The sequence below is a fragment of the Oryzias latipes genome, chromosome 15, assembly GCF_053564925.1.
Source record: "Oryzias latipes strain Hd-rR chromosome 15, Olatipes_Hd-rR_3.1".
NCBI classification, from domain to species: domain Eukaryota; kingdom Metazoa; phylum Chordata; class Actinopteri; order Beloniformes; family Adrianichthyidae; genus Oryzias; species Oryzias latipes.
This window is the reverse complement of record NC_136251.1, coordinates 19,163,415-19,186,105: the sequence shown is the minus strand read 5'-3', so window position 1 is coordinate 19,186,105 and position 22,691 is coordinate 19,163,415. Positions and strand designations below refer to the sequence as shown.

Sequence of the window (22,691 nt, the reverse complement as noted above, 5' to 3'; positions counted from 1 at the left end):
AAAGTCACTTCCCTCAGTTTAGACTGGATCATCGCGGATGAGTCATTATTTGGGGAATAAAATAAAAAAGTAATAAAGTAAAATAACGAATAGCAATTATATAAGAACGAAAAATTAAAAATAGCCCCCCCCCCCCCCCCCCCCCCCCCCCCCCGACGATATCATCGTCCATCCCGATGGTTGACTGCAAACATCGTCAACTGCAAAATTAGGGGACATCGCCCAACCTTAGCTAAAATATGTTTGAAGTCACATCAGACGGACTGGTGGGTCAGTATCCACTGTCCTTATCTGAAGGGGGTGTTAATTCATCCACTTGGAAACGTCATAGAAGCAGGCGAATGTCTTAAGCAGCACTTTGGTGTCAAGCAATGAAAGTGGTGCTAAAAGAATTTGCATACTTTTTAGTTATGGGTAGGCCGTCCACAGAGAGAAAGTATTTTAGTATTTTAGACTTTATTTGATTTTTTTACTGTGTAGAAAACATAACTGGATGTTGCTAAATAAACAACAGACCTTTAACTTTTAAGGATTCCATCCAATCAGATGCCAGAATTGAGTGAAGTTTGTTTTTAACTTATTTTATTAAGCTGGACAAGCACAGTTCTTGTGTCCCTACCTGAGCATAGAACACTGTGATGACACTAGCCTAATGAACCAGACTTTAAGGGTCAAATGTACCCAGGCGCAGTGGATATTGCCTACTGGAAGTATTATCTGAACAAGCATGACTAAAAGAAGGTACATCCTTCATCATGTGTGATTCCACAGCTCACACAATCCATGGAAATCACATTCAAGTAAAAAAAAGAAATACATTGAGCTATTTGGAGGAGTCAGGAAGGGATTTGCACTAGAACAGTTTTTTCATGTGGAAATTATGGTTAGAGAATTAGTTAATTGACTGCTGATAGCAGCTACTTTGTTGATAAAATTAAACTGTGAGAATAGAAGAAAATTGATGTTGCTTATTTGGATGCAACAGAAGTTTAGGTTGATGATTACTCTTGAAGGGTCTATAAGGGTTGATATGACTGTGCATGCATGTGTTTCATTAATGTGCACATGTGTGGGTCCTGCATGTTTGCTATGCTGATTTGGTGCCAGTGAAAATGCATTTTTTGGTTTGTGTCAAAGCTTAGTGAAAGACTTGGCTTCAAACCAAGGAGGAAGGGATTCCGTTCCTTCTTGGACCTGTGCCTTGTGTCACGAATTATTATGTGATATAAACAACTTAATTCCCCTAAAATACAACTTTGCCCTTGAAAAAAAATACCAACATTAGCTAAATATCGTTTTATGTTTTGCTTACTCTATTAGCATGTTGTAGTTTCTGTGTACTATTCAACTCTCATATACTATACGTTACGAGACTAGAGTAGCAAATCATGCCTTACTGCTTTAAGTTGAAATTTTCAGCATTTCAGAAACCCCAATGCTAGCTAGCATCTTAGCTTTTTGCTAGCTCTGAGCCTAACGTAAACATTTGGTTGACTGGCTCAATGTAAAAAAATTGCGATACACATAAAGCTGCTTGCATTGTCTTAATAATAGCTAGGCGTTTTTTTTTGTTATTTAAACATTATAGCAAGGTAATGTTAGATGGCTTATAAAGCGAGAAAAATTAGGGGAAAAAAAGAAATAAAGGAAAATTGTTTTAAAATACCAATCAGAGAGGAAGCGTTGGGGACATGAAATATGAATGGCTAGGGAGAAAAGTCTGTACAAATTAAGCTCCAAGCTGGCAGTACTGAATGAGCCAAACCATTGGCCCCGTGTTAGCTAGGGGCGGCCGTGGTGCAGCGGTAGGGCGGTCGACCCATGATCGTAATATTGCAGGTTCGATTCCCGCCTTGCACGCCCATGTGTCGAAGTGTCCTTGGACAAGACATTGAACCCCACCTTGTCTCTGGTGGAAGGTTGGTGCCAGTGTTCAGCAGCGGAGCTGCCATCAGTGTGTGAATGTGTGTGTGCATGGGTGAATGGGACTGTGACTGTAAAGCGCTTTGGGCCGTCGTAAGAAGGTAGAAAGCGCTATATAAGTATACGCCATTTACCATTCCCCAGTTGGCACTCATCAACATTTTTTCATTTAGAAAAAAATTGCTAAACATCCTTTTCTATCTATTTTATTTACCCATTTTATGCCTAGACAGGGTTGCCAGAACCTATCTTGGCTACTCTTAGGCAAAGGCTGGGTAGACCCGGGGCAAGTCCTCAACCTGTCACACGGCCACACAATTGCACACCGATGCACAATTTGGAGTCATAAATCAATCTATGAAGCATGTTTTTGAAATCTGGGGAGAAGCCAGGGTTCCTCACTCTCACTGCGCCGCCATGCCGCCCATTATTTTCGAATTTTCACAAATTAATTTTGAAACTAAAGAAATTCTAACCGATTTGTAAAAAGAAAGCAAAAAAGAAACTAAGGCTATGTCCGAATTTCCTCCCTACTTAACTAATAAAAAGAGTATTGCACAGCTTAATATCGGGATAATGATAAATTTGCGATTTATTGTGGAGGCCTGATTAGGGGTGTGACGATAGCCGCATCATGTCATCACCGCGGTCACCGTCACAGCATGTTCCTTTTTTTGTTTTTTTTGTTTTTGAAAGTTCTGCATATGGTGTGGGATTTTAACTATAATAAACACATTCATCTTTGCTCATAATATACTTTTTCTGCGAGTCCTGTGTTCAAACTTCAAGGGCTTCTGGGGGAAAAAGCCTGCATCCTCCTGCGCAAGGGAGGGACAGTCCATTATACATATTATCCGGGACTTTTTTGTGTGTGTCTGGTTTTAATTAACTGTTTGCCATTTTTCAGTAATTTTAATGTTTACAGATAATGTTAAATCAAATACACACAAGCATGGGCATAAAAGACAATAGAGTAATTATAACAGTTGGAGTTACTAATATTTTAATTGCAAGTATGCCTACCGCTTCATATGGTATAGCAAAATAACCTATGGCGGCGCTAAAGAAAAATGGCAACGAATTTAGTGTGTAAACCAAATACTGTGTCGGCTATTTGGGCACACTTTGGCTTTGAGACAGATGACAAGGCACAGCCGGTGAATTTGGACAAGGAAGTGTCTTTCCTGCGCTGACTTTTCTCTTCCTGACCATGTCCGGTTGGACGCAGGTGAGATCCCCTGTTCGGACCCTCAGAGCCTCCAGAGTGGGCCAACAAAGAATCATTCACCGTTTTTCTGGGGAAAAACTTCTTTTATTACCGTTCTTCCCTGTAGCATCAAACATGAACGCGCACCCCCAACCCTCTTGCGCTGCACGCGCTTCCTCCTCTGCTTTCACACACACGCGCGGTTTCAGCACATACACATCCTCATTCTACAACAGAAGTTTCCGTTTTGCGAGGAAATACGACAAATTTACTGCATTCTAATTATTAATTTCCATTGTATCCATTTCCATTGCAAGCTGCGTGCGTTCTTGAGTTCGCTATGCGGCCGGAGGATTTTGTGTTGGGGTGGGGGGTCGCAAGAGTCCCAACACCATGACTCTTGCTGCTTCATCACCGCGGTGATCAAAAATCCCACACCGTCACACCTCTAGGCCTAATCTAGTGTGCTATATTGTGAGTATTGAAGGAATTTGAACATATCCTATATTATTAAGAGGTGTAAGTCTGTTAGCATTGTTGTTGTTCGATACTTGCTAAACTCAATACAACTCGGATCCAGGAAGGAAGTTATATATTTCTTAACTTTGTCTAACCCTTTTATTTTTTTCCCAAAGCCCTGCAGTGTGAGTGGAGTGGAGATGAGAAAAAGGCAGGCGGCTCATATCGAGGCCCCTCCCCAGGCCCCTGGACAACCCAGACCCAACACCTGCTGCCTCTGCTGGTGTGGCTGCTGCAAGTGTCTCTGGTAAGCGTGCTGTACCCAAAGCATCCACCCATATCTATTCTTATTCTACTGTTCGGGAGAAATTTAAGTTGCGGCTGCAAAACTTTTTCTCTTATGTACTTTTCCTTATGTTCCTTATGTACATTTATGCTTCATTTGTAGCTATAAAAATGTAAACATCCCAGATTATCTGAAAACAAATTACAAGTATTGGGAAAATTGTTTTTTCAAGGCATTAAACGATCACTATTACTTACATAGAAGTTTAGTAATATTTTTAATTCAGTTTCTGTTACATTTTTTGTACTTTTGTTCTGCTTGTGGCGACGAGAAAAGGCCGCTGGAGCTTAGCATCAGCTTACAACAGCATTACTGTCTGCAGCTAAGGATGTGACCTGAAACAACAAACAGTTGCTTTTGCTTTTAATCCTGTCGCCTAATCTGATGTGTCTCACTCAGTTTGAGCTTCCATATCATTTCCCCTGGCTTGATGGAGACCTGGCACAGAGCAGGTGGAGGGGTGTGTGTGTGTGTGTGTGTGTGCACTTGTGGGGGGGTGTTCAGGGACTCCAGCAAATCTATTCAACTTTAATCTGAGATGCATTCTTTGAATGTTGCTGCTCGTAATCACATTCCCTTCCTATTTTTAACAGTTGTGGGTTTTTCTAGTCTGCTAACCAGGCAGGCTACAAATGTTGCACATTGTATCTGTTCAGTCTGAACTAGGGGTGTGTATTGGCAAGAGTCTGGTGATATGATATATGCGTGCGATACGATGTGTATCGCGATACATCTCAAGTGTCACTCACTCTAATCTGGAGCCCACTACAAAGCACCACAATCTACCTTTTTATATGGTACTGGCAGCAACATGGCAGAGTTTTGGTTCTGTACCCATCCCAAGCAAAAGTAGTAGTAATTTAGCATTTAACACAAGCGAATTCTCATCTTGTTATTTTGGTGTGATGTAGAGCTGCTCAAAGAGGCTCAGTGTGCAGTGCTGCCAACTAGCAGTCGGGGGTTTAAGTGGAAAGCAAGAGTCAGATGCTGAAGGACGCTCATAAATGATTAAATAAATATTGTCTTGACAACATTTTAAATCGATAAAAGTATTGCCAAATGAAATATCGCGATACATCTCCAAACCGTTTTTTCCCTAAACCCCTAGTGTGAATGCAAACAGAAAACATGAAAGCAGAATTTAAATAACTTTGCATCTCACAGTTGATTGGCTTTGAAGTTCAATTTGTAACAAATGCTTAAAAGAGATGCTTTCAGCAACAAAATAAATGAATGCAATAAAGGTTTAAGTTGCACAGTGCCCTTGAGCAAGACACCAAAAGCCAAGTGCTGGTGCAAAGCTCCTGCAAGCTACCTCACTGTTGCTCCACCCTCACTGTCACAGAGGAGTGAGTGAATGAAACATTGTTTTCAGGCAGTGAATGGTGAATGCGCCACTTCTTTCATACCACTTCATCTGAAGTGGTGGCAGCTTGCGGACCGTGACTCTCCCCTCGCTCGGGTGCCAGCATCGGATCTCCAGAAAAGAGCCAGGAAAAAATCCCCTCCAGTGATGTTAATGACGCGCCGCTGCGGCGACACTTCAGACGAAATCCTGTGAAAACCATACATTGCTTCTGAAATGTGTAGTTTCTATTTATTTCTCTTTGACCTCTCTGTAACTGGTCCGAGCCCTCCTCACCCGTCTTTACACAAGACTCTTATCTGGTCGGGGTGCCTTCATTTCCCAGCCGCACATCACATGCAAAACAGCTGCGAAGAACAGCCTGTATATTTAGGCGTATTGCGAGGGTGCCGGGGGCACTGTGGCTGGCTTAGCCCATTACTAATGCACAATAGAGACTTTGACAAGAGACAGCAAGAGGAAGGAAAGATCCTCCATGGTGGGACAAAAATAGACCACTCAGTGTGGACTCAGCTAGTCAGACTGAGCTACGACAGACATAGAGGCTTCAGTGTTATTACATCAAAATGTGAAGTCAGGCTATAGTGCTTTTAACTAATAACAGAGAAAAAAAAGTGGACCTTGGTTTGATTATCATTTTATATAAAATAAACATATATTTGTGTCATTTGATCCAAAGATTGTTTTTTTTATTTTGTTAAACATACATATTTTATTTGTTTTTAAGCTGTCAGGGTTCAAATTAAATGAAAAACAACATTACTTACAGAATAATTCAGAATAAAAGCCAGAAAGACCTGTTTCAAGCTAGAAGTGAATTAAAAACTAAGAATTTAGGGTCTGAGTAAAATAAAACTAGAACTTTAACTTTTATTGTTTTCTCAAACCTATCTGTTCCCAATCACTGAACAAACTAGGCATTTGGGTTAAAACAATAAAAATTAAAGCCGCAAGCGGCGTTGTTTGGCCCGCAGACGGAACCCGCCTTCCACGCCCAACTGTATGCACCACCGCTGCCCTCACTGCCTCCACTGGCCCCACCGCCCACACCGGCCACTTTTGAATAACACTAGTCAGATCTGCGTATGCTAACTATGCTAGCTATGCTAATGTGGCTTAAAGTGCTAGCATAGCGATCAGCATAATCAACTGACTCAGAAAAACACATTGTTTAACATGGTAATTATGCTAACTATGCTAGTTATGCTAACATAGCTAAAAGTGCTAGCTGTGCAGCAAGTGTGTGCAATTGCGTAAAAATCGCTCAAACAAAAGTGTTGTTTTCCCATATCGTGGGAAAACACAAAAATCGCCAATTTTCAGAGTTCGCCACAAAATGGCCGCCAAGCCGTAGGTCGTGTGGCCGTCACATGATGATTTCAAAACTTCTTAGGGATATCCCCAACTCGTCTGTTTTGGTTTCGCAACTGCATTTTGAAGCACATTTTGTTTGCCCCCATATGCGATTTTCGGCCCATTCATTTTTTGACGGGATCACTGGCCGTGATGTCATCGTCTTCGGGGGGGTGACGTTGACTTTGTGGAAAATTCATTTGCAATTTATCCCATGTGTGTGCACATTTTCGTGACTTTTCGAGCATGCGACAGGGGTCACATTCTTGCTGAAAGGCATCGAAGTCGTTCCAACTGCGAAAACAATATGGTCCTTGCAGTCAGTGACTGCTGCTGCGGGCCATAATTAATAAGTTAAAAAAAATTCAAGAGATAAACATTTGTATAGTGGTCACTTGTTTATGGTGTAAGTAAAGTTCTATAAAGAACCTGTGACAGGTGAAATGCGCAATGTAGTTATTTTTATGTTTTAGAGTAGTTTCAGATGTTTAAGGCTGTAAAAAATCCTCACTATACTTTATAAATTTTTCTCAGACAGCCATGAACATTTTTACATTATTCTCTATTAATTAAACTCTCAAAGTTCAAACCTTCGTATAAGTGTCATCATTGTTGAATGAAAACTAGGATTTGCTAGTGATTTGAAGATTTATGTAGAATTGGCGAGGTGAACGTTTTATTATGGATAGGAGACATGACATGGAGGAGATTGATTGACAATGGTCTGCAGCCAATCAGGACCCAGAACACAATACACTGTAAAGAAAATAAAAGCATGCAAAGTTGCACTGAAAAAAATTGTGAATGAATTGCAATGTAGCGAGGGACCACTGTGTAGCACTACCTTGTTTAAAGCCCAAAGCGCTCACTACACTACACTGATGACTTTGATCTAATTGATCCGATGCTTTGGATTAAATGTCTTTTTGTGGTTGGTCCAAAGTAAATCTAAAATGAAGACTTTCTGAAGGAACTGTTTAGGCCAGTGTTTTTCAACCAGTGTGCCACTGTGGGAGATGGTCAAGTGTGCCGTGGAAAATTGCCCTCATTAACTGATCTAAAAACATTTCCCATCTCCAGGATTTCAGCTCTGTGTTCATCCAAACAGGCCCTGATAAAACACTGAGGAGTTAGGAATATAAAAGATCGTAAAATACTTTTTCTTTGCGTTTATTTTATTTTATTAAAGACATTTTGATAAGAATGACCGTACCGCGATTCAGCTGCAGCTCCGGCTGTATTTGGGAAAAGTCCCGACCCTTTGACTGTCTCCACCAATCATTCTTGAGGGGCTTAATCACATGTCATCAGTCTGACCAATCAGAAGTGGTTAAAGTCTTCACTTCCTTGTCCCGATTTAGCTCGTAAAGTCGCTCAGTTCTAACAAAAATACCAGCTAAAGCTCGTCTTTTGCGCTGTAGCTTTCCACAGAATCCGGTATCAGACCGTGGAACAAGTGAACAAAACAATGAAGCTCCGAAAACCGATCTCCGGCCGTTTTATGCACTACATCTCCCATGATGCATTGGGTTGTGAGAGTGACAGGGCACAAGGAGATCTGTCGTTAGACGTCTTGAAACCAACGAACACACATCAAACTATTTTTAAATCTTCTAACTTAACTTTTATTGAATCTTTTAGAAAAAAACAGCTGCAGTTTCCAGCTTTTTCTGCAACAATTATCTCAAAAATGCATGTGAGATTGTGGAGGGGCTGTAGATCAATACAGACTATGAGTTTCTCCTTCTTTTTTTAAATTTTTGGATGCTGGTGTGCCGCGGGATTTTTTTTAAGGTTAAAGTGTGCCGTGGCTCAGAAAAGGTTGAAAAATACTGGTTTAGGCATCACTGCATATTTAGGTGTCTTAACTGCACTCTTTTACCTTTTTTTTTTTGTTTGCCAACAGTCGCTGGAAAAAAGAATTTAAGAAACGCAAGGTCAACAAAAGTCAGTTTATTTAGATATTTAACTTAACTTTATTTATAAAACAAAGCATGCTGACAGTCTGAGTTAGCGTCATGCACCTTGTATTACAACAGCCATGTAATAAGTCACAAAGATTGGAATCAGCCCAACGGATCAACATCAAGTGATTACGCAACATTTATAAAAATATCTGTTCTTGCATTTCCATCTCTTTCAGACGAGATCAGGAACGGGGTTGTGTGGCTTTTTTTTATTTGCTGATACAGAGCTGTGGCTCTATATTTAAACCACATATCTCTCTTATCTGTTCCCCTCTGCTTTGCGCAGCTGCGCAGTGCAAATTCAGTTTTCAGTGGGCCTGCATGAAAAGACGAATCTGTTACTAAAGAGAAAAAAACATAAAGCAAACACTGTTGATGTCAGAGTTTTTTTTTTTTTGGTTTAGAATCCTCTGTGTTAACCAAACTGACAGTTCGAGTCGTTTTCAGACAAAAACTAGAACAAATAAACAATTATCAATCTGGATGTTTTTTTTCTCACTCTGTCACTGGTGCATGCTGTCAGTTTACACAGAATTGATCTGGGCTTCTGGTTAGAGTAATTTACTTGTCCAGCTTGATCATGTTGTGCAATATAGTGGGTTTATCTTGCAGCATACGAAAAAAGGAGACAACAAAAAGTCTGAGATTATTTAGTGTAACATTTAATTAATAAGATTGTCTATAAATATCTCTGACTGGGTTAGTGTTAGAGGCCAGTTAGAGCTGCTGAGGCCAAAGTGACATAATTATGTCATGTTTTGCATATCTTTTAGCGTTCTCCCAATATCTGTGGACAATTATCAAGACAAACTTTGTTCACTCCCTATGCATTGACCATATTGTTTCTTCTTTGTTGTGTTGTAGATTCATGATTTATTTTACATGTTTACATGCTGTTTTCTTCAGAAACTCCATTTGTGCTGAAAAATTACCTTAACGTTTTCGAAAACTGCAGAGATTATGAGATTCAAATCAGTTTTTCTGGCCTTTTTAACATGGTGAAAATTGTGTTTTTTGTGTTTTTAACATGTTCTTGTGGCATTTTTCTGATGATGTGGGACATAGTTTTTGGGAAACTAGGCTCAAATTTGCTTTTCTAAATATATTTTATTTCAAATGATTGTGAATGTGAAAAATATGTTTGTCAAAGAGCATATTTGGGATGTAGAAAAATATACTGGGTGGGCAACAAGGCTCCTGCTCCCCCTCATCCGTTCTTCTCCACTATCAGATCTCCAGTATTTTAGATTATCAAAAAAAGAACAGAGGTATTAAAAAAAAATAAACAAATGACCCCAGTCAAGCTAGTATGAAGAAGGAAATCAAGTAGTGGCATATTTTTGAAATTATTTTTCACTATAAGAAAACACAAATTTGTCAACTTCTCCTTTATCTAATACAGGAATGAAGAAAGAATGGAGAGGAATGAACGGCAAACCTGCACCATGATGGACAGTATTGACGCTGCTGACGAACAGTATGTGGAGCCGTTCTGCTGCCAGTATGATCTTGGTAGTGTGACCACCTTTGTAAGTTTGTTTTTTTTCCCCCTCACTCTTTTATCTTCCATACTACCTGTAACTGTAGACGCCCCAGTCTGGAGGAGTTGCTATCGTGGGCACGGAGCTTTGACATGATGCTGCGCTCCTTTGAGGGTCGGGAGATCTTCCGGGAGTTTCTACGCTCTGAGTACAGCGAGGACAACCTGCTTTTCTGGTTGGCCTGTGAAGAGTTGAAGAAGGAGACGAACCCCTCAGTAGTGGATGAGAAGGCAAGGATCATATACGAAGATTACGTCTCTATATTATCACCCAAAGAGGTAAGCTTCAAACATCTCGATCCTACACAGAAATAAGATGGGGAACAATAGAAACCAATTATTTTTCTTGCTGTTAAAAGCTTCTTTTGATTATGATAAAGGATTAAACAGCCCCGGCTTCAAACATGAAGTTCTTTTAACCTAAAGGTGAAAAGTAGGCAGAAAAAAGGCCAAAGACCTTTGACTAAATACCATGAAAAACCTGTGGTTAGTGATAAATGCCAATTTAATGTCAACCTAATCAGATGTTGTGGGCATTTCCCTTTACTTCTTGCCCTTAACAAAACTTGGCATCTCTGTTTCCTTAGGTGAGTCTGGACTCTTGTGTCAGGGAAGGAATAAACCAGAGCCTCGCGGAGCCCAGCAACGTAATGTATGAGGAGGCCCAACTCCAGATTTATACCCTGATGCACCGTGACTCCTTTCCCCGTTTCCTCAACTCCTCAGTTTACAGAGACCTCCTGGCCAGCAGGAGGCGCACCTGCCTCGACACTTAAACCTCTCCGTCTTTCGTCATCGCCATCGTACGCCAACGAAACCACTACTTAAAACTTTCAAGTTCTACAATGGTGCCAGAAGCTGGGTTTGGAAAATCTCTCGCTGTTGTGACTGACAAAAAAAAACGTATTGATATCCAAGATGGCTGGTTGGTGTTTTTATTTATATTTTTAAGCAATTTCTATCCAGTTGTCCACTGGAGCCAGGTCGGCCTTTGCTGGCTGCTTTTTGGTCGGTTTAAGACCATGAATGCTTGCCAGTGATTGTTTTGCTAACAATTTGTGCTGTTCGTTAGGGAAAAAATGACCGGAGGAGCTACAAATCAGTTTTTAACGGCCAACTGGATGGCCAGGTATTGGATAATTGTGGACTTCTCAGGTTCTGAGGACAGAAAGAAAGAAAGTGAGAGGCAGAAAGGACAAATTAAATGTTACCGTACTGTAATATTTAGACCTCATGCTTTTTACACTCGCTCTAATTCCTGCATTTACTCACTATATTTCCCAAATTATTTATTTATTTCCTTCTATCAAATTCTCCAGCTTCATCTAGCTGATTATATTTGTCCACCTTTGGAACATGAAGCCCGTGTGTTGGTGGGAAATAGGGCGTGTTGGCCCGGTAACCAGTAGAAACGCTGGCTCCGTTTGCAGCTCTCCTCTCCTATTCTCTATTCTGTCCGTCTATCTACACTGAAGCTTGATGATAAAAGCCGTGGACTGCAACCATTTTTATGAATATTGAAAGGTACTGACGGACGGTGGAGCCGCACTTTTGTCTGGCTACTTTCAGTGAAGGGAAAAAGTACACTTCTGCCAATTTTCACTTTACAGATTTTTACATTTTTTTAAATTGAGAAGATCTGCTTCAAAGGCAGCACCACTGACCCATTCTTCCAATCATGCATGGATCTATCCATCCATCCAATGGTCCGAGTACCTTCCTTTGTTTGGATTGTCTTACCGGGAGAAGTAAGGGCTAGAACTGTGGTTGGGCAGCTACGTCTATTTATTACTTGTGAACTCTAAATTCTCTCCACTAAGGAAATCGGAATGCCTTTATAAATAAGGAGAATGCACCACAGGCGCTGCTGGCTATTTTCTGGAAGGCAACCACAGTTTGATGATCAATCTCTACATCCCATCCTTACCCTCCACTTTGTTTAAAGTGCGACCATCACAGCCAGGCAAGCATGTGCGCTGGAGCAAAGAAAAACTCAAAATGACATTCATTTTTAGATTTTCACAAGAAGTAAAGCTGATTTGAGAATGTTAGCAAGAATCACAGTGAAAGGCTTTAGGTTGTGAAAATAGCATAACTGCCCTAATTTTTGACATCAGATATTCGTCATTTTGTCAACTTGGTGCCAAACATGACTTCAAAGACGCTGTGATTAGATGTTTGTTGGGATCCGTCAACAGGTCATTAAGTCAGAACTGTTCTGTTGTTAGGCTATTGGTTAGCTACTTCCTGTTCAAGACTCAGCAGTTTTTTATCCCAAAGCTGGAAAAGAGGGCTGGTATAATATTATTAACATGCTAGCATCCCAAACTAGTCAAGGAGTAGTAATAATACACACAAGCCTTTAAAAAAAATTCCAAATTTAGCATGCTAGCTGCTAGCATGCTTGAGCTAGTCGTGCTACCGTCCACTGCCAGCCCTCGCCCGCTCTGGTTGGTTTTTCTAACCTGACTTTGACAGCATGCGATGATCATGGTTATTTGTGTGTGAGGAAGATTTACTACACAAAAAAACAACTGACTTTTAAAGTTGTTTGTGTGTGTTGCTTTTTTTTTTTTGCCAAATGTCCTGCTAATTTGTGTAGCATTTTAAAAGACACGTTTTTTTGTTGATCATGGCGTGTTCATTTGAACATGTCCCTGGCCTGTGGATCTGCATAAAAAAGTGCATGATAACATGAAATGCCATTTTTGTTTTACGAGATGAGCCTTTTGTGTTCATTAGTTGCCATTTGAATTAAGTCCAACCGCATGGTCGGTTTGGTGGTTAGCTTGATGTTGTTGAAATTGCTAACTGATGAAGGCATCCACGTTGCTGCCTCCTTTAACAACCTGTAGTACTTGTGCCAAGTGTGGTTTGGAGAAAAATGGAGCGGATTCAGGACATTAAAGTGCAGCCGGTCAAGTGAAGTCAAGGGTGACAAATTTTAGTCAGTTTATACTGGAAACATCACTTTACCGCAGCGCCTTTTTTTTTTAAAAGATGCACAAGTTTTTTTGCTGCTGTTTTTTTTTTTTTTGTGTGTGTGTGTGTTCCTGGCCGCTTGCGTGTTTGCGTAGCATAAAAAATTATGGGCGAGACGAGTTTTTTCATCTTCATTACAGAAAATGACGTCTGGTTAAGGGGAAAAGTCGGCATGTAATCATGGGTGTTGGAGTTTTCCTCCAGATGCTACCAGTTGGGATTTTGGAACCAATATTCCACCTCATGTTTTTTAGAATTTTTAATACAAAATGATCAGTTTACACTTTAACAATGCAACTTTAGATGCAGACTTCACATTTACCTAACAGAGCTTGACTAATTATGCTTGGCTGCTTTAGAGCTGAACTTGCATGAGCCTAATTTGATCACTGGCAAAGAAATGAAGACGGGCAACAATAAAGACTCATTTCCACTTGTATTCCTCAGAACAGCTTTAATTTTCTGGAAATACAAGCATTAATAGGTTGCATTTAGGCATCTTTGTCTTTCTTCCGTCAACTAAGGAATCCTCCATGCTGAAGAATCTCTTCTTTGCTCAGTGCCGTCGTTTTTCCTCGTTGTCTATATTTCCATTATTATGAGAATGTTTAACCAATAACCAGATCATAAAATAATGGTGCAATCAAACCAAGTTTACATTTATAAATTGTGCGACACATGTACCGTCTAAAATGCTCTGAGGCGTTGAAAACCAGCAGCCAACAGATTTGAGGCTGGCTTTGGGCGTTTAGTTTAAAACTGGAAGCTGTTTTATTGGAAGGACACTTCGAGCAGACGCCCTGATTTTCTGCTTGGACCTTTCCTTCCTAATTTATTAAGACCTCAACGTAATGAAGACAAGTATGCAGTTGTTTGTTTTTAAATATGTGGACTCTTCTAGCAATGGCAATGTCATCACGGTTGACTGTATATGAGAATCTGACAGAGTAAGTGTGATGTCACCCATAGAAAATGGCTAACTTCAGGCTCCAATGAAATAAGTCAGTTCAGTTGCCAGGTTGGAACCAGAAACCGTCATTAAGCAGTGGTCAGTCCAAGTTGGTCTGAGTCAGTATATCTATGACAACCACTCTCGCCAACCAGGAATGAGTATGTTGGAAGGCCACACCCCTACCACTTGAAAGTGGTCTCTTGAGTTTCTGTGAAGTGCTTCACATGTTCAATAGGAAATCACATACTTTTATTAAGGCATCTGATTCTTCAGTTAATGACTTGAAGATCATGCTATACAGAAAAAAGAAAATAGCATGGAAACAATTTGGATTAACAAAAACGTGAAAAAAATGGTAGAAGAGCAAGGATGGTTATTCTGACAAATACTGACTGAGTAATAGCTGTTTATTAATCAACCGAAGTCTGGAATTTTAGTTTCTTGGAGCCAGCAGGCACTTCCTGTTTGGAATTCGAGGGGGAGGTCCTTAAAAACAGTCAATTGTCATCAGTGACTCAATTTTTTTTTGTTTTTTAATTTTCTTTGCATTGCCATGAATTCCAAGTGAGTGTCTCTTTAAAAATATGGCTGTGGTTTTATTGACCAAAAAAAAACTAAAATAAATGAAGAAACGACTATTGAGCTAACTTGTAGTGGCGGGAAGGAGGTCTGCAAAGCTTTGGCCTTACTGACACGTTTTTTTGATTTTTTTTTTCCTTTGTATTAAAAAAGAAAGACAAATGTCTTTATAGGCTTTTCACTACCTCTCATGTTGGTTAATTTATTTCACATCTAGTTCTCTACAAGTTGTTGGTAGATCTACTTGAAGTCTAACACTGTAAACAAAAATGTGCACAGAAAAATGATTACATATGACTGAAGGTGGGGGTAAGGGGAGGTTAAAAAGAGAGCTCGGCCTAGTTGACACGATTAATATATTTTTTTGTTTGTATGTATGTTTATTGTAAGTTGTATTCAGCTGAACTACATTTTGCGTCTCTATAAAGAATTCAGGAATCCACTGTCTAAGGGCTAATCCCATTTTTGCCTATGCAAATCTGTTACTTATGTAAAGCTGGGAAAGGACCGCGCCTTTCACCGGTTTTAGACGGACCGTGGTTTACATTGCCCTTTGCTGATATTCTTCAACCTTTTTCAGCAAAAATGAACGCTTATTTCTGTTTCCTAAAATATTATATAGAAATACACACACACACACACACACACATCTATATGTGTTTAAAAAAGGTAATACAGAGAAAGTATTTTATGCCTTTGTGATGATAAAAAAGAAATTATTGCTGAAAAGAAATGTGTTGTCTAACATTGTGTGCTGGGGTAGAGATAGATGGACATGGGACAGCTGTCATTTGTCATTCTACTGTGAACGTAGCTGAGCATGTGCGGCTTGCCAGTTTAAGGCGGATAAAATGGTTTATTTCGAATGAAATCGCATTAGAATCTCATCTGAAGCTTCAATCTAAACCTCAAGTCTGGATGATACTCAAGCAAAACTTTTAGAAAGATTTAAAAAGAGCGCGGTACATCCAGGATTTGTCCTTTGTCTTTTTTTTTTAGTTCATTTCTGAAGTTTGTGTGACTTCACATCTAAAAAAAAAAACACAAGCAGGAGAATAGTCAAAATGTCTAATGACCTTCACTTCTACTTGTTTCTTTCCGAAGTTACTCACTTCAAAGGGCTGAGTTCATGCAAACCTACAAACTAGCACGTTGGGTCCGTTTCGGGATGAGCACTAGCCATTCATGAGTTACGTTAATTCACTACTGAAATCAAAAGAGTGTCATAGTTTGTGGAAAAAAACGTTTGTTTCCCAGTACTCAGCAGGTCGCGTGTTTCCATTTCCTTTTTTGATGTAGCCACACCCACTCAGCCTGACACTGCTGACACTGTAGCATCAAAGTGGAGCAGATTTGTATCTTGGAGTTGTTACTATTTTTGTTTTTGTTAACTTTTTTCCCCGTTAATTTCAATTCTAATTCCCAAACTGCAATGTTTCCATTTTCTTTTCTTCTGCAATGCATCCCGACTGAAGAAAGACACTGAATATTGAGTAATACATCCTGGGTTAGATGTTGGATAAGGTGCCTCAATGCTTCACAACTGAACTCTTGGAAACATTAGTGTCCCTCCCAGCATAAATCCCCCCCTTGTACTGTCTGTTTGAAACCCCTCCCTTGGGGGGTTAGAATACTTTTGGGAAGGAATTTTTTTGAAGGTACTGCTTCAAGATGGTAATCGACAGATTTAGGCAATCACTTTTCTCTTTATTGATTTCGATGCCTAAGCCTCTTGGTTTTTGTCATGCTTTTGTAGATAGATCACAGACATTTGAAAATGATCTGTACGTGAAGAAAAAAAACAGTTAGTCACTTTAGACAAAGTGACAATTTTTCTATTCAGCATGCTTTGTGCTAAATAAATGAAATAATTCAGTTATTTGCTATAAACGATACTGTATGAGTATGTATTCAAGTACTGCAGTATGCAGACAATTAAAAGTATGAGAAACTCTTTTAAGAGGTTCATATTTTCTTTAAGTATGTTTGACTAGTATTGACGGTTATGAATATTTAATTCTTGCTTTGAGTGTCTCATGAATTGCCAGAGTTATTAAATGGCCCTCTTTGTATTCACAAACGATAGAGCATAGTTGGTATTTTCGCATGCATGACACGCAGAGACACTTTTCCAAAACAGCGCTGTTAAATCAGGAGTTTGGTGAGCCAAGTTTACCATTTTCACTGGAAGTTGAAACGACTTCAACTAAGATCTTGACTGTTTTATTTACAAGGCAGGTAGATGTAAACTTTGTGGTCACTCTCATGGCCAACATGAGTGTTTGGCATGATTGACTGATGTCAGATTTAAAATGCAGCTGTGATTTAAGAAAGAAGAAAAAAAAATAGCCCAAACTGTAGCCAGAGTATAAATTAACCCTAAACTTCAGTCAACTTATTTCAAATCAAACACTGTGCCCACACCCTTCAGGTACTAGCAGATTTGACGTTTTTTTGTTGTTTGTTTTTTGTTTTCAGAGGAACTTTATCATCTGTCCTGAAATGTAGCATTGACAAACTGATTTAACCTCATCTTCTTGCATAAGCAATGACGTTGTGCTTAGAGGCAGAGCCGGGACGCAGTCAAAAACCTTTGAAAATGTGTACATTGTCAGAAACAATATATGAACTATTGACGATTCCGTGTATGTTATTACACTTTGAAGGTAATTGTAGATTTAAAAAAAAAAGGATCGACTATTTCAAAGTGCCGCTAAAATGTTGTGGTTTGTGAGTACGTCTGTAGGAAAATGTGTGAAATTGGCACTTAGTGAAAATTCACCCAACAGCTACTTAGCTTCGATTTTACTACCCAGCAAAAAAAAGTGGAAATTGGTCATTTACTTTCAGTTCTATAAGCTTATTAAAACAATTGTCTTTGCTGGTGTAAACAGTAACCACTTCCTGTCAAAATTATGAGGAGGGATTTGGAGAATGTGAACCGTTTTTAGGCTAAAATTCGATTTTATTTACAAATTTGTTCAACCAATTTTGAGAACATCATGAGAATAGATTGATATTCCATGTGGCCAGAGACGATGTAGAGCTAACCGCTTTTGGATGAATCAAGTGTGCCAAATTTATTTTCCTCCTGGGTCGACACTGACGAGTCCAAGTCCAAACGATCTTTTGCACTTACAATGATCTAGAAGAAACATGTTTTGCTATTTGTCTTTTCACTTTGCTGCCATAGATCTGTGTCATCTCCTGAACCGTGCACATGTATTCTATTTATAAACATGTAACCCACAAACTTTATTAACAGTATAACTGATGTGAATGCCACGTGAATACACCCTAACTCGAACTGTAATTGCCACAAATGGCTGTTAGTTTTTGAAATTCTTTTTTTCTTTATTGTTGATTTTATGCCAAAAGGTACCGTCAGTTCCTTTTTTTTTTGTTTTAAAAGACGCAGAAATTGTTGTTTATTAGCCTGGAACTTTCTAGTCTCACAAGAAGCGTGCCCATGTTGTGGTACATTTAATCTATTTATCTTCTCTGTCTGTCTTTGTTTACATGAGGACATCTTGCATTAAGAGAGGACTACAGTCTATGGTAACTGCCCTTGAATATCCGTAATTTAAATAGTGCTGCTAGAGAGAAATCTTAATGTAATACCTTAATAAATACTTAATAGATTTTTGCCAAATGTGATTGTGTCTTTCTTTGACGGTTGGCGCTTTCTGCTGACGTTGTGCACTTTCATTCCACAGTTGCCCAGCTGCACACCGTACTGTTAGGGTCAGAACAGGAACCGCCCCTGCAAGGAATCATTAGCTCACAGTGCCTAGTGGCTATGTTGTGTGTCTTTGCTACTGTGTCACGTATAAATAGTCATGTTTCTATAGACAGAAGGCCCTCATTTTTTAGAATATTTTATATCAAAAGTTCAGTTTAAAAGTCATTATTGCAAAAAATTTGGGTGAATATGGCAGCATGTAAATGAACCTACTATAAGGAAATTCTCAACCTTCGTGGTGTGAGGCTGTTCACTGGCTTACAATGTTTGCACAGATAAGAATTTGTTGATGGAAATAACTGCCATGCTCGCAAACCAAATACAAACGAGAACCTTGAGGATCCTCTTCACACGACAGTTGACTTTACAAAAGGTGGAAGCTTCTCCAGATCTGCGATCAGACTGAAGGCGGCATCCTTCATCTCCAGAGCTAAAACCAACTACACCTCCTCCTTAAAGCAGGGGTGTCCAACGTTTTGGCAAAGAGGAGGAGATTTGCTGAGGTGAAAATGTGTGAGGGCAAACCAACCGGGATACATTCTGTGTACCCTTATAGTTAAATGACATGCAAATGAACCATTTTAGGAAAATCCAATTACAATGGGATACTTGTGTTTCTTCACGTAGCATAAAGATATATATAAATACCAAAATAACTGAATTTTATATTTGAAGACCAGAAATAAAATGAAGAAAATGTCTGTCTGGAAAAAAAACTTGTCAACGTGAAATCTCGGTTCAAATGAAATTATTCACAAATAAATGCTCACTGTAAACTCCTACATTTAAATCATGCGAACAGGAAAGCAGCACAAATGGTTATCTTAGTCAAAAGTACAAACCATATAGGTTTTGATGACAGAAACAAAAAAATCTTTTTTTCTTGTTTGGCCCTTAAGGCTTCTGAGGGTCAAGTAGCAACAGGTTGTTGCCACGGCAACAACAGTAGCTCATTCTATGATTTAGTCAAACACAATTCATACACGCAGTTTTTAGGAGGTACTGGGGGTCTCATTTTATCAATTTAATGACAGGAACCTGTGGGCTGGTAGAAATTTGAATGCAGGCTGCATTTGGCCCACAGACCAGACTTTGGATAAGCCTGCTTTAAAAAATCTCAGGAAATTTGTAACTACAACTTTGAAATTGACTTTGGGAATATTTCTAGTATCTCGGTGGCTATGGCCTCTTCAGATCATGTGGACTGTTACCACGGCAGGTTAATGATCTCCAAACTTGCTTCAGTTTGGTTTGAGAAACAAGATCACTAACTTACAGATAATACGTTTTATTTGACTGTTCCAACCGAGAAGATTTCTGTGTTTAAATGTGTTGAGGTATTTCCAGAATACAAAACCAAAAAATCCCTTCAATTTAAAAATGCTTTTATTTTATCAACTGGATCCAGGACCACTTTTTCAGACTTTACATTCAGACAAGGAGGTGAGACCACATGCTGAGGGAAAGAAAAGAGGCCAGTTTTGTGTGCATGGGTGCTCTTTCGTACAATCTTGTATGCATGTGTGTTCGTTCTCAAGGAGTCCTTTCTACGACAGACTGAGGACACGCACATGTGCACGTCCCATGCCTTTCACACAGTCTTTTGATCGGTGGGTTCTGGGGCCGTCGTGGCAGAGGACGGGTCCTCCTGGGTCTTGTCTAATCCCTGGCTGTGGTTCTGGTCGCTTGACTGCATGCCGTCTTTCACAGTAACAGCGGCGGTGGAGTTGGTTGGGTCATTACTCTCGCAGGGGTCTGATGTCCACTGAGAAACACAAATATGGGGAGATTCTAGCAGTTCTGCACATATTGCTCCAAAACCAGATTTTTCTATCACCATAAATGCTTGTCGATTTGTGTCTCACCTGTGTGGCTCTGCTGCTGGACCTGTGTGACGGCCCCATGGCGATGTTGACACTGGACGACGACTGAGTGTCTGTGGTGTTTCCTCCTTCAGCGGCGGACAGTCCCGAAATGACCAGGCCGCTGGAGAAGCTGCGTTTCCCAAACAGGAGGCTGAGAGTGGAAGAAGATGAAGAAACCTGAAAAAAATAGAAGAGGCAAAAACTGAGCTGGTGCTTCAAAGACCACAGCACATCTCATATAGCAGAGTACTGACAAACTCATCCTAACAGTGTGCTGTCATGTTCCCCTGGTTGCAGAAATCCTATGGTAAGTAAATACCCACCTGACTGGAGCGATGTTGATGCTGGGCGGTCTGGAGCTGTGAGTTGTTACCTCCCGCTCCAGAAAGATGTGGGACCTGAAGGAAGAGATACTTGTACTTTTTTCATGTTGGCACACTGACCCCATATAAACATTCAAATTATATTTGATAAACGCATTTCTAAGACCCCTAGCTTATCATGATCCAAACTTTCCTTAAAAATCCATTGTATATAACTTGGTCCACGTTTTCTGCCCTGTAGTCCATCGTAATGCCACTAGGGGCAGTAGAAGGGCCTTTTCAAATTGGCTACTTTCATGAAATTTCAAACCCTTTTGGCAGAAGAGCTTTGCTAATTTTTTATTTTTTTTATTCTTAACTTGTTCTGTCCAATTAGCTTTGCTAATTTTCCAAACTGTATGTTGAGAATATATGGAGAGAAATTAGACTCAGTCGGATTTGTGCGTGCGTAATTCTTGATTTGTGCGTAAATTAGGATTTGTGTATGCATATTCTTGCTTTGTGCGTGCATAAATTAGGATTTGTGCATAAATTTGGATTTGTGCGTGATTTGTTAGTCACATAATACGTTTTGTGTATAAGTTAAAAAAATATAAAATTAAAAAAATACAAAATGCAATTTACGTATGCACAAATTAAGATTACAACAGCTTGACGAATTTGTGAGACGTGAAAACAGTCTCACGGTAGATCCGTGCGTAACTTTGGCTTCGTGTGTGCGTAACTAGGGATTCGTGCGTGTTTTTTAAAGATGTGTGTGTGTAAGTAGTTTCAAGCTGTTGTAATCTTAATTTGTGCATACGTAAATTGCATTTTGTATTTTTTTAATTTTATATTTTTTTAACTTATACACAAAACGTATTATGTGACTAACAAATCACGCACAAATCCAAATTTATGCACAAATCCTAATTTATGCACGCACAAAGCAAGAATATGCATACACAAATCCTAATTTACGCACAAATCAAGAATTACGCACGCACAAATCCGACTGAGTCTAATTTCTCTCCATAATAATACCTCATCTATTGTTATTCATATTAATGACTACTTGCTGTATTCAAACATGATGTATTTGTTTTTCATCAATTCTTAAGACTTACAGCATGTTAAAAACGTGTGGCTCAAAGTAGAGACAAGTGGGTAAATAAGGTGCTTTTTTTCCTTAACACTCATGTAAGTATGTTTGCATCTTAAACTAACATTACCAACTCATCTAATGTATCAAAATTAATAATATTTGTCTCATAAAACAATAATGTCATTAAAGGGTTTAAGAAAACATCTGAGTTCCCAAAAAATTGAATTTTCAGTCAATTCTTCAATGAAGGGGTTTAAAAATTAACAAGTATTTGTGTATCTGCCAATAAAATTTCACATCTTTTTTGTTTCTGTTATTTTCTCTTGTTTTCCTTCTTAACCCTTGTGCTATCTTAGATGACCCCATCCTTACATTGACGTGTTCTCCCTACCATGACAAAGGTGGATAAAGGTGGAAAGATTTCATGTAATCCATGGACACCAGTGAAGATCACAAATCATTGAAGAAAAATGGTTCAGCGCACTGTTTAGTGGGTCTAGATGACCCAACTCCCAACGTTAAAGTGCCTAGGATAGCACAAGTGTTACTTTGTCCTGTCCAACAGCTGAGCAGACAGACAGGAGCTGAAGGCCTCTTGTATTAGACATGCTTTACTGTTACAACAGGGATTATGAATCTTCTGACACACAAGGTGTGTATTTGAATAAACCCCTTTTGCTTTTTATATTATTATTTTTCTTTCTTTCTTATTATTATTTGGGTTGTTTTGTTTTTTACAAAGGGAAAAGAGAGGGGGGAAAGTGTAAGAATAAAAAAGGGGCGGCTGAAAAAGAATTGAAGTTTGGTTTTGAGCTTCACATTATTTATGCTAGATCAGCCAAAAAAAAAAAACCTGTTACATCCAAGAACGAAATTCTCACACTAAAACGAGCTTTTATAACTGAACATGGATCATACCGGAAAATATCTGATGCGTCTATCATTTCACTGGGGGTTAGGAGCGAAGAATATGGCAGACAGGAAGCAGTGTGCATGTGCAAGT

General features: G+C 39.3%; 2 protein-coding genes across 3 annotated transcripts in view; one reads left to right on the top strand and one right to left on the bottom strand.

Annotated features, from left to right (window-relative positions):
- rgs17 (regulator of G protein signaling 17) overlaps positions 1-18,326 on the top strand; it is a 36,750-nt gene extending 18,424 nt beyond the window's left edge. Inside the window, exons 3-7 of one of the 2 annotated variants that reach the window (XM_011484337.4) lie at positions 3,766-3,896; positions 10,024-10,098; positions 10,209-10,440; positions 10,749-10,813; positions 10,888-14,407. In XM_011484337.4, the coding sequence (XP_011482639.1) occupies positions 3,766-3,896; positions 10,024-10,098; positions 10,209-10,440; positions 10,749-10,813; positions 10,888-11,053 (669 nt within the window). In that variant the 3' untranslated portion in view covers positions 11,054-14,407. Of the gene's footprint in view, positions 1-3,765; positions 3,897-10,023; positions 10,099-10,208; positions 10,441-10,748 lie in introns of both variants that reach the window. The other variant, XM_004077059.5, reaches the window with a different exon arrangement.
- Positions 18,327-19,784: 1,458 nt separating this feature from the next.
- The window catches only part of pcnx2 (pecanex 2), a 28,728-nt gene continuing 25,821 nt past the window's right edge, over positions 19,785-22,691 (bottom strand). Inside the window, exons 38-40 of the mRNA XM_023963740.2 lie at positions 20,605-20,679; positions 20,282-20,458; positions 19,785-20,181 (exon numbers count right to left, since the gene is read on the bottom strand). Coding sequence (XP_023819508.1) covers positions 20,008-20,181; positions 20,282-20,458; positions 20,605-20,679 — 426 coding nt within the window. The 3' untranslated portion in view covers positions 19,785-20,007. The remainder of the gene's footprint in view (positions 20,182-20,281; positions 20,459-20,604; positions 20,680-22,691) is intronic.